At 40.9% G+C, this 15,469-nt stretch overlaps 1 protein-coding gene across 2 annotated transcripts; it reads left to right on the top strand.

Moving 5' to 3' along the window:
• Positions 1-1,758: 1,758 nt before the first annotated feature.
• Positions 1,759-11,144, top strand: si:dkeyp-66d1.7 (myeloid-associated differentiation marker homolog). Of its 2 annotated transcripts, none has more exons than XM_034207823.1 (2): positions 1,759-1,880; positions 8,752-11,144. In XM_034207823.1, exon 2 carries the CDS (start codon positions 8,857-8,859, stop codon positions 9,736-9,738), a length of 882 nt encoding a protein of 293 aa, XP_034063714.1. In that variant the 5' UTR covers positions 1,759-1,880; positions 8,752-8,856; the 3' UTR covers positions 9,739-11,144. The 2 variants fall into 2 exon arrangements, with proteins under 2 accessions (XP_034063714.1, XP_034063715.1); XM_034207824.1 differs by lacking the exon at positions 1,759-1,880 and adding an exon at positions 4,818-4,876.
• The last annotated feature ends 4,325 nt before the right edge of the window (positions 11,145-15,469 follow it).

The raw sequence follows: 15,469 nt of genomic DNA, 5'->3' as shown, positions 1-15,469 counted from the left end.
ACTGTAATCTGAGTTTTTTTATTTGAACTGTATTGTCATGCTATATCTTAGATATTTTTTATTTAAGTGTATTTGAAGTGTACTAAGTAGCTATTGTGTTCGTAAAGCCTTACATATAAATATATAAGGTGGCAGACATAATTTAATGAATTTTAACTGAACAATAACTGAATGAGTTTGTTTCACTCTTAGACCAGCAGGGGCACCACAGCTATGAAGACTGCTGCAATAAGTACATTAATTAACTGTCTCATTGATGAATTAATATGATAATATTAACAATCATATTATTCTTATCAGCTGTCAATCACTGTTATGATTCACATATTCATTTATTATTGAATAAACTATATTTTTTGGAGGAGTTAATGATGAATGTTCCTCAATGTATTTATGTTATGTTTTGTGAGCTGAGCTGTGTGATTTTATATGTTATGTATCGCTCTGTACAGCACTTTGGTCTGGAGGTTTTAAAGTGCTATATAAATAAAGTTGGATTGGATTGGAAGATGCTTGCTCTCCCTCCTTCAAATTTGAAGTAATTATAGGCTACTATCATATATCAAAATTCAAAAGATTCAAAGGAACAGTTCAGCGCCCCACGACTTTACTGCAAACAGTTACAACCTTGACTTTACATCAGAAAGAACAAACATTAAAGAAGTGACTAACTGCATCAGTTAGGGTTAAAAAACGTGTATTCAGCTAAAACATAAACATCGCTGCAGTTATTATCCAGTGGAAAGTCCTTACCTACTGGCCTAATTAAATCAAAGTGGTTACTTTGATTTAACTGGGCAGTGTAGTTTTACACACCGTCTTATTTTACTTTCTCAGGACTTAAAACTGTTTTTTGGGGGCAGACCCCCTCAAAGAAAAAAATATATACACACATACAAGGTCATCATCTTAACAGTTTGTTATGCTCATCTGTAAGCAGAGCATCAAGTTGGCATGCCTATAACAGGCTGAATGCGGCGATTACCATTTTGTTCAGCAAAACGCCTCACAAACTGATTAGATCCAAAGCTTTAGTGCGACTCTTCTCTGTCATTGTAGACTGCAAATACCTCATTCCTTCCGTCTACTTGTGTCCGAATCCGAATGCTTCTCGTTTTGCGCCGTTCAAATGAAATCGCCGCCAATCATATTTCCACGCTCGCGCCGTGGCCGGGAGAGGGGTTACAAGGCTATCTTGTGCTGCATTCACTTGCACTCGGACATTAGAAATGTTCTCTCATAAATGTCCGATGAGCCACAACTTTTCTTTCAAAACAAAGCGTGGGAGTTGATTCTAAACTGTTGAGTAAAACGTTTTACACGAACTATGGAGAAATGTCACCAACATTTAAAACAATATTATTAATAAATCAATTGCCTACATTTAGGGTGGCAACTAGTGGCAAGGCAGCTGCCACCCCGTGCCACCCCGTAGAACCGCCACTGCATGTAATTAAACAAATCAATAAAGTTAACCTTTACTTTCAATGACAGGGGTCAACATTGAGAATATTTACTGGTTAAAAACACCCTCTTCTTACAACCAAAAGTGATTTGTTTAATGAATAAAACATGAATTTAACTTTGGATGTGTTGCTTTTTACGATGCTGCCAGCCTCTGAAAAGTCAACTAGTGTAATTGTATAGGAGGTTAAACTTCTGCTGCACTGCATTGGGTGTGTTGAACAGCCAGTGATGAAGAGGACGAGGAGGAGGAAGAGTTCAGACAGATGTGAATAACGGTGCAGACATGTGATGCCTAATTTGGTTTTGTGGGCGGGCCGCTGCAGCTCAGAGTGCTGCTCAACACTGAGGAGTCTCACTCTGCCTCTCTCTGCTCTGGATGTGAAGGAGACCATACGCAGCACACTATCTGAAAGGTAACCAACTCTCAAATCAAACTTTTATTATAACTCCTAGAACTTAATGTGGTGATTTGTGCAGCAAGAAAATGTGTTTATATGAGGCTGATACTGAGAGCATGTGCAGGAAAATACTTCAGCTGCTACTTGTTGCATCTTGCTTACCTGCAATGGGAAAAATCTGATACAATCTAGGGTGTGTATATTTACATGCATGTTTTTCACAGTGATATAAGAACAACCTTTTATTTCTTGTTATTGAATTATTTTTTTGAAATGTGCCTCACTACTATAGGTCTACTCATGTTGTGCCGAGAGACAAAGAAATAATGTTTTCGAAAATGTTCCAAAAAGTATTTTCAGCACTTTCCTGAAGATAAAAATCGAATTGATCAACATGTATTTCTGTGTTTATTGTAAGTTTGTATTACTGTGTTTAATGTAGTGCGGTATGTGTGTGTGTGTGTGTGTGTGTGTGTGTGTGTGTGTGTGTGTGTGTGTGTGTGTGTGTGTGTGTGTGTGTGTGTGTGTGTGTGTGTGTGTGTGTGTGTGTGTGTGTGTGTGTGTGTGTGTGTGTGGTGAGAGACTTATAGACTTTTGGCAAAGAATACACTTTTTTTTTTATTGTTCCAAAAAGTATTTTCAGCCCAGTTTCCTGAAGATAAGATTCAAATTTCTCCACACACTGTGTTTACTACTTTACTACTTGAGTGCAGCGTGTGGTGTGTGTGTGTGTGTGTGACTGTGTGTGTGTGTGTGACTGTGTGTGTGTGTGTGTGTGTGTGTGTGTGTGTGTGTGTGTGTGTGTGTGTGTGTGTGTGTGTGTGTGTGTGTGTGTGTGTGTGTGTGTGTGTGTGTGTGGTGGTGGGAGAAGGGTGCGGCAGGAGGCACACCCACCTTCACCGTCGATGAATGAACCTCTGGAGGCGCCAAAAACACAGCTATCACACTCACTTTTACTCTTTCTCTGTCTGAATTGTATTGAAGACGCTGATTTAGATTCTCACCAATAACTTACGTGTTATTCTTCATTTCAATGCAGAACTTTATCCAAGTTTTTATTTTTCGTTGAATAGGTTGGTTGGTCAAATAGAAGGTGGTGACCTTAAATAATCAGTGTGTGGTTAGAGAGATTAAGTATCTTTTTAAGCTTTGTCTTGTGATTCTTTCATCTCATCTGAAGGGAAATCTGGGGGAAAAGCTCAATACTTTGGTTATTTTTAGTTTAAGAAAGGTCAAATGTAAAGGTATATTTGGGAAGAACCTCTCGAAAACACACAACAGACACTAATACGAATCTATTACACACACAATGGCGTAGTTTGCTAACAGAACTAATCTTGTGCTTCGATCCTCGGGTCTCCTGTAAGTGGATTACGGGGGAAATGAAGTTAGTGATGTTGTGTCATGACAACCAAACAAGCTGCGCACATGACCTCACTACCCGAGAAAAGCTTGTTTCCTGAACATCTACCTTTGTGTGTGTGTGTGTGTGTGTGTGTGTGTGTGTGTGTGTGTGTGTGTGTGTGTGTGTGTGTGTGTGTGTGTATGTGAGTGTGTGTATGTGTGAGTGTGTGTATGTGAGTGTGTGTATGTGTGTGCGTGAGTGTGTGTGTGTATGTGTGTGTGTGTGTGTGTGCATGTGTGTGTATGTGTCCCTCCCCTGCTGTCAGTTTGAAAAGTGACTGTGCAGAGGAGCCTGATGCTCTCACATCCTGTTTGCTGTCCTGATGTGTGAGCCTATTTGCAGCCCCTCCTCCACTTTGAGAAGTGCTTGTGGGATGCTGTCGTGTTTTCCATGCTGTGCCACAAAAATACATTTTTCGACACTATGCTTTTGTATCTTTTCTCTCTTTTTTTGTTTGCCATTTTCCTCCCTTATTTCTTTCCTAACTTGATTCCATGAGCAGCAATGGCGGCAGGATTGATTTTTCCATTACGACCCCTCAGCATACGTTTATTTTGAGTGGTTTACATGAAGCGTAATTTGTACCCTGACTTTAAAGCTGGAGTGGGAGTATTGAGCTGGGAGAGAGGGAGAGGACAACTGATGGAAAAGAGAGGGAGTAGCCGCTCAAATGAGACTATGAGGAGGGAAGGGAAAGAGAGGGAAGGAAAGAAAGAACTTGGCAAATGCGACAAAGTTAGCCGTTGTTCAACAGCAGCCAGACTGCAGCACATCTGGAAAGCATCAGTAAGTTGGAAAACAAGAATAAAGGGAGGAGGGGAAGAAGTAGTGAAAGAGAGGGGCCGGGTGGTGACTCACTTTCCTGCTATTCCACTCCATCACTGTGTTTGAACTGTGTGTCCTTCTGTGGCCTGAGACACAGGGCTTCCCCCGTGTTTCTCCCTCTTTTTACTCCCCTCCTTCCCCTCCCTCTTGGCTCCAAGTGAGTCATCCTGCAGGAGTTTCAGGGGTCTCTTTTTCCATTTCTTACACTTTCTGTTCTAGCCTTTCTATTCATACCTCACCACCAGTTCAGGTTTTTGCCTCCCCAGCCTCGACCATTTTATAGCTGTCTAATGGGACTAATGTAAACAGGCCCTTTCCCCGTGTTTATAACCATCTCTCTGTGTAAACTGGGAACAGGGAATGCAGCACTCGAGGAGCCAAGTGGGTGATGGGTGTTGGGAGAGATGGGAGGAAAGACAGTCAATGGAGGAGGGTTTCTGCACGGGGAAAATGTCCATCTTCTCTCTTTTTGTGTGTGGAAATAGTGTTTTTCTGAAAGCCTCAAAAGCTTGCCTTAAGACTTTCTGTGAAGCAAGTAGAAAAAAAACTTTTACTAGTATTGAGTTCATCCTGAAATATAAAGAAAAGCAAAACATGTTAAGCAACAATCAAGCTTTAGATCGGGTAGTGACTGTCCTCGCTCCTCGGTCCTCCGGCAGAAATAAGAGCCATGGGACGGTACTCAAGATGGCGCAGGCAAATCAACTTCCGGTGAGACCGAGGAGCGAGGAAATTAAAATAGTCGACCTGAGAAGCAGCCAGTGACAAACAGTGACAACAGGTACAACGAGCGGATACAGATTTGCTGCCGATATGACGTACTTTCGGATGGTGGACCCACAGAGAGTTGCTATCAGAAACAATGCCTGATGTGTTTTGGACGTCTTTGTTTACATTAGCAAGCCTCGCTAACACTCAGAGCTAACCTGTCCTAGAGAGCACATGTGTTTAAAAAGCAGGAAATAAAAAAAGGAACTCACCTTGTGGTAAACCCGCAAGAGAAAAAGCATTTGAGCTCCATACTGTTTCAGAAAAACAGGATGGCGTTTTATCACAGCAGAATTTAACTTTATCTCCGGTAGAATTCGCATTAGGCATTAGCTCCGCCTCCTCTTTTTTTCCCGTTTCTCTAACAGGTCTGAAACAGAGGGGTTTGAGGGATGTCTAAAATCTATGTCTAAAATGCATGATCTGTTTGTATTTTGAGCAAAACACATCATAGACATGTTTTAATATATTTTTACATATCTGAGACCCATAATATATGCCTTAATAGCATGATCGGTGCACTTTAACTCATTTAAGACATGCTCGTTGGTTAAAAATAATTCAGGAAGTGTAATAAATCACTAACTAAAGAAGAACTTGACAAGACAGTTGAAGGAAGGAAGGAAGGAAGGAACTTACTGTAAAGAAAAAACTCTATTAGTTACAGTTAGCGGTGAAGTATTGAGATATCTTTAAGCCCCTGAAAACATGGTGTCTTTATCTCATTGAAACTAAAAATGTTGAAATAAAACTTTACAAATGAGCTACGCCCACTTCAAATAGTGCAGAAAAACAGCCAAAAGTCTTTGGAAATAACTAAAAATGTTTCAGGTTTAGCAGAATTTGTTTAATTTCCTTTAAAACCCATGCAGGCTCTCGTATAGGGATATCTTTCCAAGGCTTTAAAAATGTAGAACATGTATTTAAATAAAAAACAGAATTAAAGGTTTAGGAATGAAAATCTGAGGTCCCAGTCTCATCCAACAATGCAACAATAACATACATAAAACATAAAACAATAACAATTAGAGTCAAAATATAAAGGGAAATAGTATGGTGCAAGACAAGGTTGACGAATGTGCAAGTACATGCAGAAATAACTCAATTATATTGATGTAAATTAGAATAAGATCAACTAAATAGTCAAATGAAATACTGCACAGTGGAATAAAATACTGCATATTGAAACAATTGATAAATACATTTGTGAGCTGTAAAAATATGCTTTAAGCCTTATTTTAACACCCCAGCTGCACCAGATTGTAAGCCTTGTTAGGATTTTCAGATGTGTGTGCAGAGTAGATCCTGGGAGTGGAATAAGTGATGAGGGCCATGTTTAGAGCTCGATGACAGACTCACACTGCGGGGTCGGTGAAGGCTGCAACGCCACGCCCGTCAGAGGACATGAGCATGGAGGAATGTCCGAGAGAGAAACAGTGTGCACTCAGCGCAGGAATGCTGTGAGAAAGCAGTCTGATAGGAGGCAGAAAGCACCACAGAAGAAGAGAGGGAGTGTTCAGCAGATGGTAAATACGACTGTGACAACAGTGCAGTCATTATCTGTGGCTTTAAATTGCGTTTTCATGCTTTCACTTGTTGTTTTAACCATTCATGAAAATACAATAACAGCACTGTGTGTTGTAGAAAAAATGACCGTCATGTGGTTGTATGTATCTAGAGATCTGCAAAACAGACTTTCGTGGTCTCTGGTTAAAGGTGGGGTAGGTCATTCTGGAGAAACCAGCTCGAGTGCGCTAGAATTTGAAAATACACAGCCGGAACAAATCTGCCACTTCCTTACAGAGCCCCTCCTCCAACACACACGAACGCGCACATGACCAATGAGGGCACGAGATAAGTTTGTGCACAGATGGAAGGCTGACAGGCAGGTAGGCCATCCAGTTATTTTAGCCGGGCCGGCTCAGATGATTGGTCGTGCTTTTTACAGTACTACGGCTTCCAGAGATGACGTTTGTTATGGATTTTTTGTCAAAGCACAATATATTCATTGCTTTCGGGATGTTAAGAGCATTCCATGGAATATAACAAAAAGTGTATCTCGAGCCGGTTTCTCAAACTTACCTACCCCACCTTTAATGTTTAAATATGGTAATTGTTAGTGAATTGTATTGTGATCTGCATATGTGCGTGTTTAATATTAACATCCCTTTGTTTTGACTTTCTGGTATTGTATTACTATTTCAGCACCTTGAGACTCTGAGATAGGACATATTATGCTAATTTTCAAGTTCATATTTGTATTTTGTGCCTCTTCTGTTACTTTAATGTTCAAAACGGGCTCTTTTTTCACCCACGTCTGAAACATAGACTGTATATATAAATGGACGTAGTGTCCGTGACGTCACCCATAGAATTCTGCAGAGTTGCCGTGAAGCCCTTAGTAGGCGGAGTCGGCCACTAACGGCTCGACTGTGACGTCAGAGTCTAATCCCGCCTGCTCCAAATAAGGGCAAAGAGGCGGAGCCGAGGCGGGACCTGCTGCCTCCGAACTGGAAGTAAACAGAGCTAGCTCAGGCTAAGAAGCTAAGCTAACATGAAATGCATGCATACCAAGTTACTGCTAACAGTGTAGTTCCCCTATATAAACGTTACATTCATAATCAAATGAGACAATCTGCAAGAGAATTAGCTATATTTTGTGATTCTTAATGCTTGTCATTCACACGTTGAGAAAAGACGGACTCCACTGCCCGGACCTAACGGAGCCGCAGTGGGCTAGCTCCGGGACGCCGGCTGGAGCTAGCCCCCTGCGGCTCCGTTAGCTCCGGCGGCCACCACTGGGATAATTGGGTCCCCTATTAACATTTGCTCCCGTTTAGCATTATGGGCGTCATAGCCATAGACTATAAAAGTCTTACCCAAGGCTGAATCATAAACTAAAATGTATATGTATGCATAAAGGGTTACGTCCTTAGCTGGCTAATAAGTAACAAGCTAAGCTACCAAGCACACAAACACCTGCGAACGGGGTTAACATGTATAATATTATAATTTTAGACTTCTTGGAAGTTCTGTTAGTACATTCAAGCGCACAGCACGACATTTTAATTGTCTGGTATTTGTAACAATATTCCCTAAAAGGCACAATCACCACGAACACGGCTAAAGCTAAAGGGTCAAGTACAGTACTAACGTTGTAGCCTCTATGGTTGTAGCCTAGCAGAGTGGACAAGTTGCTGTTAGCTGACAGTGAGGCATGTACGTGTCCATCAAAGTGACCACGCCCTAATTTATGCAAACACTTTAAGACCTAATATAAATAAAAGGGTCGTGTTAGAAAACAATCCACTCACAGATTCATAATCATGAAGGTGGAATCTAACTATATCGATAATAATATTTATTGCATCCATGGGTAGAAACATGTTTTTTTCTGCTGTAAAGTTGGGCATTTTAACATGGGGGTCTATGGAAATTGCTCCTTTCTGCAGCCAGTCCCTAGCGGCCCATGTATGAACTGCAGTGTGTGGCACTTCCGTATTGGCGTCCCGGCTGTTCCCCAGAGTTTGCGGCTTGGTCTGAAACCAGAGCTCAGTCTGCTCTGATTGGTTAGCTGGCCAGCTCTGTTGGGATTGGTCAACCGCCAAAAGATGTCCCGCCCCTTATCCTATCACGTACAATATGTTGGAGCGCTGGCCAATAGAAGCGCAAGTGTTACATAATGATGTCACTATGTTATGGAAGTACACATAGGAATCCAATGGAGGCGTTTCAGGCAGTGTGTGGGAGAGAAACTCCTTTTGGGATTTTAGCCTTTGCAACCCATTTACATGCACTACCCAAACATGATAAAAGGGGACTTAAAATGTAATGGCAACTCTAAAGTCTTGCTTACTAATTATTTTTCAATTTCTTTTCGTCTTACAGTTTCTCTGCCTTCTCTGGGTGGCTGAAATCCGAGGAAGTGATTCCCTATAGGACGAGACTCCTCTCTCAGGAACAATTTCATCTTCTCGCATCACCTACCACATCATGGCTGTAGTTCTCCACTCCAGCCCCATCTTTTGGACACGGCTGGCCGCCGTGATCTTTTCCTGCGTGGCCTTCTCTGTGGCCGTGCATGGCGGCCAGCTCTCCCACGGTACCGGGGACTGGTGCATCTTCTGCTGGGCCTTCGGTTTCGCCGGGTCCCTCCTCGTCATCCTGGTGGAGCTCTTCGGCCTGCAGACCAGAGCCCCTGTGTCCTGGAAGAACTTCCCCATCACCTTCGCCTGCTACGCCGCCCTGTTCTGCCTGTCCGCCTCCATCCTCTTCCCTCTCTATTATCTCAAGGGCTCCGTTGGCCAAAGCCAAACCCGCGACTACCGCATCGTGTCGACCGTCTTCTCCTGCCTGGCCACCATCGCCTACATCAGCGAGGTGAGCATGAGCAAGGCGCGTCCGGGAGAAGTTGCCGGCTACATGGCGACCGCTCCAGGCCTCCTGAAAGTCTGCGAGACCTTTGTGGCCTGCATCATCTTCGTCTTCGTCAGCGACCCCGTGACTTACGACCGTCACGACGCACTCAAGTACTGCATGTCGGTCTACTGCATCTGCTTCATCCTGTCGGCGATCATCATCCTGCTCTGCATAGGCGAGTGCACCGGCTGCCTTCCCTTCCCCTTCGCACGCTTCCTGTCCTCCTACGCCCTGCTGGCTGTGGTCCTCTATCTGTCGGCGACTATCATCTGGCCCATCTTCAACTTCGACCCCAAGAATGGAGGGACGAAAAATAGGCCCAGCAACTGCAGCAACGCGCAGGGTTTGTGTGTGTGGGATAAGAACATGGCCGTGTCTGTGCTCACGGCGGTCAACTTCGTCCTTTACCTGGTCGACCTGATCTACTCTTCCCGCCTGGTGTTTGTGAATGCTTGAAGGGAAGTGAAAGGGTTTTAAGCTGGCAGTATGCACCAAATAAAATTGAATATGGCAGGTTTTCAAAGGCCAAATGTCAAATACAGTGCTGCAAGCATGTGCAAGTGTAATCACTGCAACTCTGATCTGTTTGTATAATGGCATCCGATTCTCACACTAGATGCAGAAGAGTGTAGAGTTATACCATAACTGGTGTAGTTTTTTACAGAATTGCAGTCTGGTTTGACATTATTTGGTGATGGAATTTAAAATAAAAGGATTTTATTTCACTATATTTCTGGAGAAGTTGAAGTTGCCCAAAGCACCTGTGTAATGTTAGACCCAGGATGTAGAGATAATGTGAAAGTGACATTTATTTTTTAGAGATATCAAAAATATACCTAGGCAATCAAACCAGATCTTGTGTTATTTTTACCAAGACTTTGCCTGTGCAAACCTGCCACATTTAATTTTGAGTGAAGTATACTGCTTAGGACCATAGAGAGAAAGAGAAAAGAGGAATTCAATGGCTATGTTTACAAATACAACAATATTCCCTTATCATAACATACCAAGGCTTTCTGTTCATAAATGTCAAACCTTGCTTGACTCTCTTTTTTGAGAGACCTGAATGTAATTGCATTTGAATTGCAAGTAATTGCCCAATACAGTATTTCATGTGGATGTTCTGGAGTAAGCTATAAAAATGATCTCACAGACAAGAATGTTAAAAATAATACATGCTACTGTAACGGCCAAATACTGTGCATGTAAACATAGTCTGTGATGACAAATGAATAAATACCAAAGAAATTGGCGGCTTATTATTGTGTTTTTGTTAGATTTCTTTGCATGATGTATACAGTAAGTTGGTGCTCTGCCTAAGCTTGTAATCAATTTGATCAAAAGTTACTACCAATCTTTATTGAAAGCCATACAATTTAAAATCCAAGACTTTAAAGAAAGTTTCATTTCTGTTTTTCAATTGGTGTTGTTTTCCAAAAAGGAGGAAGACCAGCTGATCAGATTGTATAGTTCTTGTAATTTTTACACCAATTCTGTCTCGGTGTATCTGCAGGCTACAATCAATGGTTCGAATATATGTGGAAAGAAAACATGGAAGACGTGGTGTTTAAAGTAATTAAAGTATGTTTTTTTAATGCCTTTTAAACGTCTGTTGGATCAAAAATATCTACTCATCTATAAACACCCAACTCATGTATGTCAATTGGGTCTATTGGTTTTGTACTGCTGTAATAAATACTCAGAGAAAGTTACTAAAATGGATGCTTCTCTCTCTCTAGAAGTGGTTAGTGTTATATTCGTAGCTTTTTTATATTCCACTGTTCGTGTTTCAATTGTGCATACCACATCAGTGTTGTAGGAGAACATCATCTATTGTTTCAATAAACCACATGTTAAACAGATGAAAGTGTGGTTTGTGTTTTTGCCGAACATGTTATAAAGTTGTGTGATTGACCTACAATTTGGTGCGAATATTCACAGTGCTCGGAGGATTAACCCCATTGTTGTTGGCAACCCCTTGCTTGTGATTAGTAAGCACCACAGGCAGGTCAATTATTTCATATTTTCAGTGAAATACCTCAGCATTTACTTGGGAATTGGCCGCAAATGTTGTCAAACAACGTTTCCGAATGTTGTTTTAGTTCCACTAAACTTTAGGTTCTCTGCATTGCTCTCAATGGCCAAAAATGACAAAGATGCACAAAGAACGGTAAGAACAGACAGAACTCACAAGTGATATACATGAATTAACTTTGGTTGTTTGAACTGAAAGTAAACAGAGTATAAATCAGCATCTGCTCAATGCACACTATTTATATGTCCCTGTTTACTTTATCTCTCACCACACTCTTTCCTCACCTCCTCCCTTCGCTGCCAGATGCCCTCCCGCTCTCTGCAGACCCCAGAGCTGCCTTCAGGGGCCGTAATGTGTCTCCGGCACCAGAGACTGTGAGGAGGATTGAGTAATGGGCGGAGTCAGCGCTGGGCGGAGTGAAACCACAGTACACACATTCAAGTTGTCCATAAATCTATGGCCTGGAGAAGAGACAGCAACAACGCCCAGCTCTGACACAATAACATAACATGGAGTTTCTTTTGTTCAAGGAATGGTTGTATCCTCTGCCATAGAAACATGGATACTGTAATGTATCTTTTTGTTTCACCATATACTATAGCCTACTATATATATGTTGGATATTTTAAATAGTCTTTGTGGTTTCTTTTTTTACATTCTGGGTTACGGATCATATAGCATATCAGGACTGGCATCGAAAAAACATTTTAAATAACACTATCTGTATCTTATTGTGAGTATAAACATTATTCCAATGCTGCTGAAGTGGAAATGTTATTGCCACAAGACTACCAGGTTATCTCTTGACTGTCCGAGGGAACAATGTTGTTTCTATATAATAACGGCAAGAGTCTGCTTCCGTCTGTTTTACACCATCTCCCAGTAAGCTTTGCTTCTGTTGTGTACAGCGAGAAGTCGTGTGATGCGAGGCCTTCCTAATCTCTTTAGATGACTAAATGAATTCTTGGCCTTCCCACTTTGACCCAGAGAAAGAACAAAGAGCATAATTCATCAGCAGGCAGATCACGCAGACTGTCCCCCCCCCCGGGTCAACGCTCGCGACACAGAGGGCCTCATCATATAGTTAGCCAGGGGCGGCCCTGTTCATCAGCAATAGCTTGATACAGTTTCCAAATGAGAGAGGCCATAGAAAGAAACACAGCATCTTCTTTCCATTCCTAAAGCGGATGTGTCGCTATCAACATATCTGAGACTCAAGTGTGTAACAACAAGCACACTTGAATAGCAACAAAGTGTTAAGCTAAAAACATACATTAAAATAGACACACAGATGTGGAAAGGCCCGCCATTCCTCCAGTACCGAGGTTTATGTATATTCCCACATATCTTTCCAAGCCAAGAGTCTCAATCGCAAACAGATGTGCGTCACAGTAACAAGAGAAGTGACTTTGTGGGATTGGCTCTTTTATTTCAACACATTTTTATCCTCTGACCTGCTTTGACTCTTTCCTGTGTTGTAAGTGTTACTAATCTCCTGTTATCCACGGGGTTGAAAGGGGAACTTTACCCATTTTGCTCATAAAGTTCAGTTAATTCGTCATGGGGAGCACTACTCTGTTTCTATGAATCAATAACAAGTGGTTTTGATGTGGAGCAGCAAAGAGGAAGTCACTGCAGTGTCCAGCATATGATGCTTCCTTAAAGGAATTTTTGTTTTATTGTGCGGTTTCATTACAGAATTAACAAATTCAATGTTAAATTGTGAGCTTTTAGAGGTGCTGATAGGGGTGGAATATGATACCTGTGGGCAGTCAGGCTATTTTCCTGTTTCCAGTCTTTATGTTATGCTAAGCTAAATAGCTACTAACCATTAGGTGATATTCTTATGTAACTATATTTACCAAAATGTCAAACTATTCTTCCAAATCTGTTTCCTTTGCGTCAACACTTTTAAAATCCTCTCTATTACCCACATTCAAGATTTTAGTTTACAGTTTTCAATGCTAAATTACCAGTAGCTAATTTGCATATCTTAGCATGCTAACACACTAAAGCTAAGCAAACATGAAAAACATAATACCTGCTGTGTTATATACATTTTTATTTGTAACGTATTACATGCAAAATTATATTGTATATATTTAAGTTTATTTTAGAACATGTGTTGCCTGCTGTGGTTTGCTGAAATTGTTTTTTTATGTGTGTTAAATCACACTGTACCATTGATATCACTGCCACTCTGCCAGTGTTAAAAAAGATAAAAAATGATTAGCTTTATTAGCATTAGCATGACTTGGTATCTTAGTGTTAGAATCAGAGAGTTTACCAGTAGATCAGCGTAAGAAGTATAACACTATAGTTTGTATTATGGTAAACCATCTTTACATTAGTGTATAAAGCAGACAGCTGCAGCTCTGTAAGATTCCCACATTCCTCAGTGATCCTATAGTTAGGGATCCTATAGTTAGCTCGTCTTTTGGGACTGTAGCTTTTCAGCGACGGAGGCCAGGTTTAGATTATAATGGACCATTACGTTTTCCCATGGGCTCGCTCTTTATAGTCTTACACAGGCATTCCCATTGGTGCTCCATTTGGCTGCTGTTTTATGAACCCGTATGTGTGGTGTCAGTCAGGCACTCAGAGAACTGTGAGATAATTTAGATTATACCTCCCCCTGGTGACACTCTGAGGGACTTTGTTGTGCATAGTAGAGTCAGTAATGTGGTGGGGTAGGTAATTTTGGAGAAACCAGTTTGAGTGCGCTCGAATTTGAAAATACACAGCCGGAAAAAATCTGCCACTTCCTTACAGAGCCCCTCCTCCAACACACACGAACGCGCACATGACCAATGAGGGCACGAGGCACGTTTGTTCACAGATGGAAGGCTGACAGGCAGGTAGGCCATGCAGTTATTTAAAAAAAAAGTATTAAAATGATTGGTCGTGCTTTTTACAGTAGGCTACTACGGCTTCCACAGATGACATTTTTTTTATTGATTTTTTTGTCAAAGCACTTCATTCATTGCTATCGGGATGTTAAGAGCATTCCATGGAATATAACAAAAAGTGTATCTCGAGCCAGTTTCTCAAACTTACCTACCCCACCTTTAAATCAAGGTTTTTAGAAATATTTTTGATGGAAGATTTTCTGGTGTAGGACTGTACAAAATACAAAATAATATTCAACCTGAAAAATGATTTAAAATACTTATTTTTATTTTGAATACATCATTGTATTTTTCAAGGATAAAAATTTCAACTTTCAAATAAATTGTATTTTTTTGAATGATCAAAACTTATGACCCTGAAATAGCTCCATAGGACTACTGCTAAATGACTCACTGGAATACATACAAAAAACATTCCACTGGGTCAATGAGCAACTTGAAGTCAGGTTGACCTTACTTAGTTTAGTTAGTTAGTTTTGTATCATAAAGATAAAGCAACACTTTCTCAGAATAAAGCGAAACTATGAGTTTAAAAGAAAACATTTCAAAAATAAAACTATAAGTTGCAAACAAATCATTTGTGTAATCATGTAATCCTTTTTTTGTTTGCAGTTCTTGTTTCTTCTTTCTCAATGATCAGACTTTTGCTCTCGCTGCAGCTTTCTCTTTTGCGCTCCCTCATTTTTTGTTTGAGATTCTGACACAAACCTCCCAGGTGGGCGGGACTTTCAGGGGTGCGTCCCCATTGGCTACTCAGTTTTTGAGTGACAGCCCAGTTCTCCAGCGATTGTACAGTGCAGGCAGCTGCGGTGCGGTAGCTGAGCGTGGATAGAACACCCCCAGAAGAACCAGCATTTCAATTATTATAATACAAGTGAAAATATATGTAAGTATTGATCATTTGTGTTGTTTGTGCTGTACTATATGGTCTGTTTCTTTATTGTGTTAAGTGAGAAGTAAAGAAAAGCTGTGTTATGAAAGTTAGCTTTTGCTAACTTTAGATCCATAACAATGCAAGCTACACTGAACAAAAATATAAATGCAACACTTTTGTTTTTGCTCCCATTTTTCATGAGATGAACTCAAAGATCTAAAACATTTTCTATATACACAAAATAACCATTTCTCTCAAATATTGTTCACAAATCTGAAAGAATCTGTGATAGTGAGCACTTCCCCTTTGCCGAGATAATCCATCCCACCTCACAGGTGTGGCATATCAAGATGCTGATTTTCCCAATAA

Source organism: Gymnodraco acuticeps, unplaced genomic scaffold (assembly GCF_902827175.1).
Source record: "Gymnodraco acuticeps unplaced genomic scaffold, fGymAcu1.1, whole genome shotgun sequence".
NCBI classification, from domain to species: Eukaryota; Metazoa; Chordata; class Actinopteri; order Perciformes; family Bathydraconidae; genus Gymnodraco; species Gymnodraco acuticeps.
This window is presented reverse-complemented; position numbering and strand designations above follow the sequence as displayed.

Excerpts from the sequence above, each read along its gene's own strand:
- si:dkeyp-66d1.7 (XM_034207823.1), top strand. The coding sequence starts at position 8,857 with ATGGCTGTAGTTCTCCACTCCAGCCCCATCTTTTGGACACGGCTGGCC.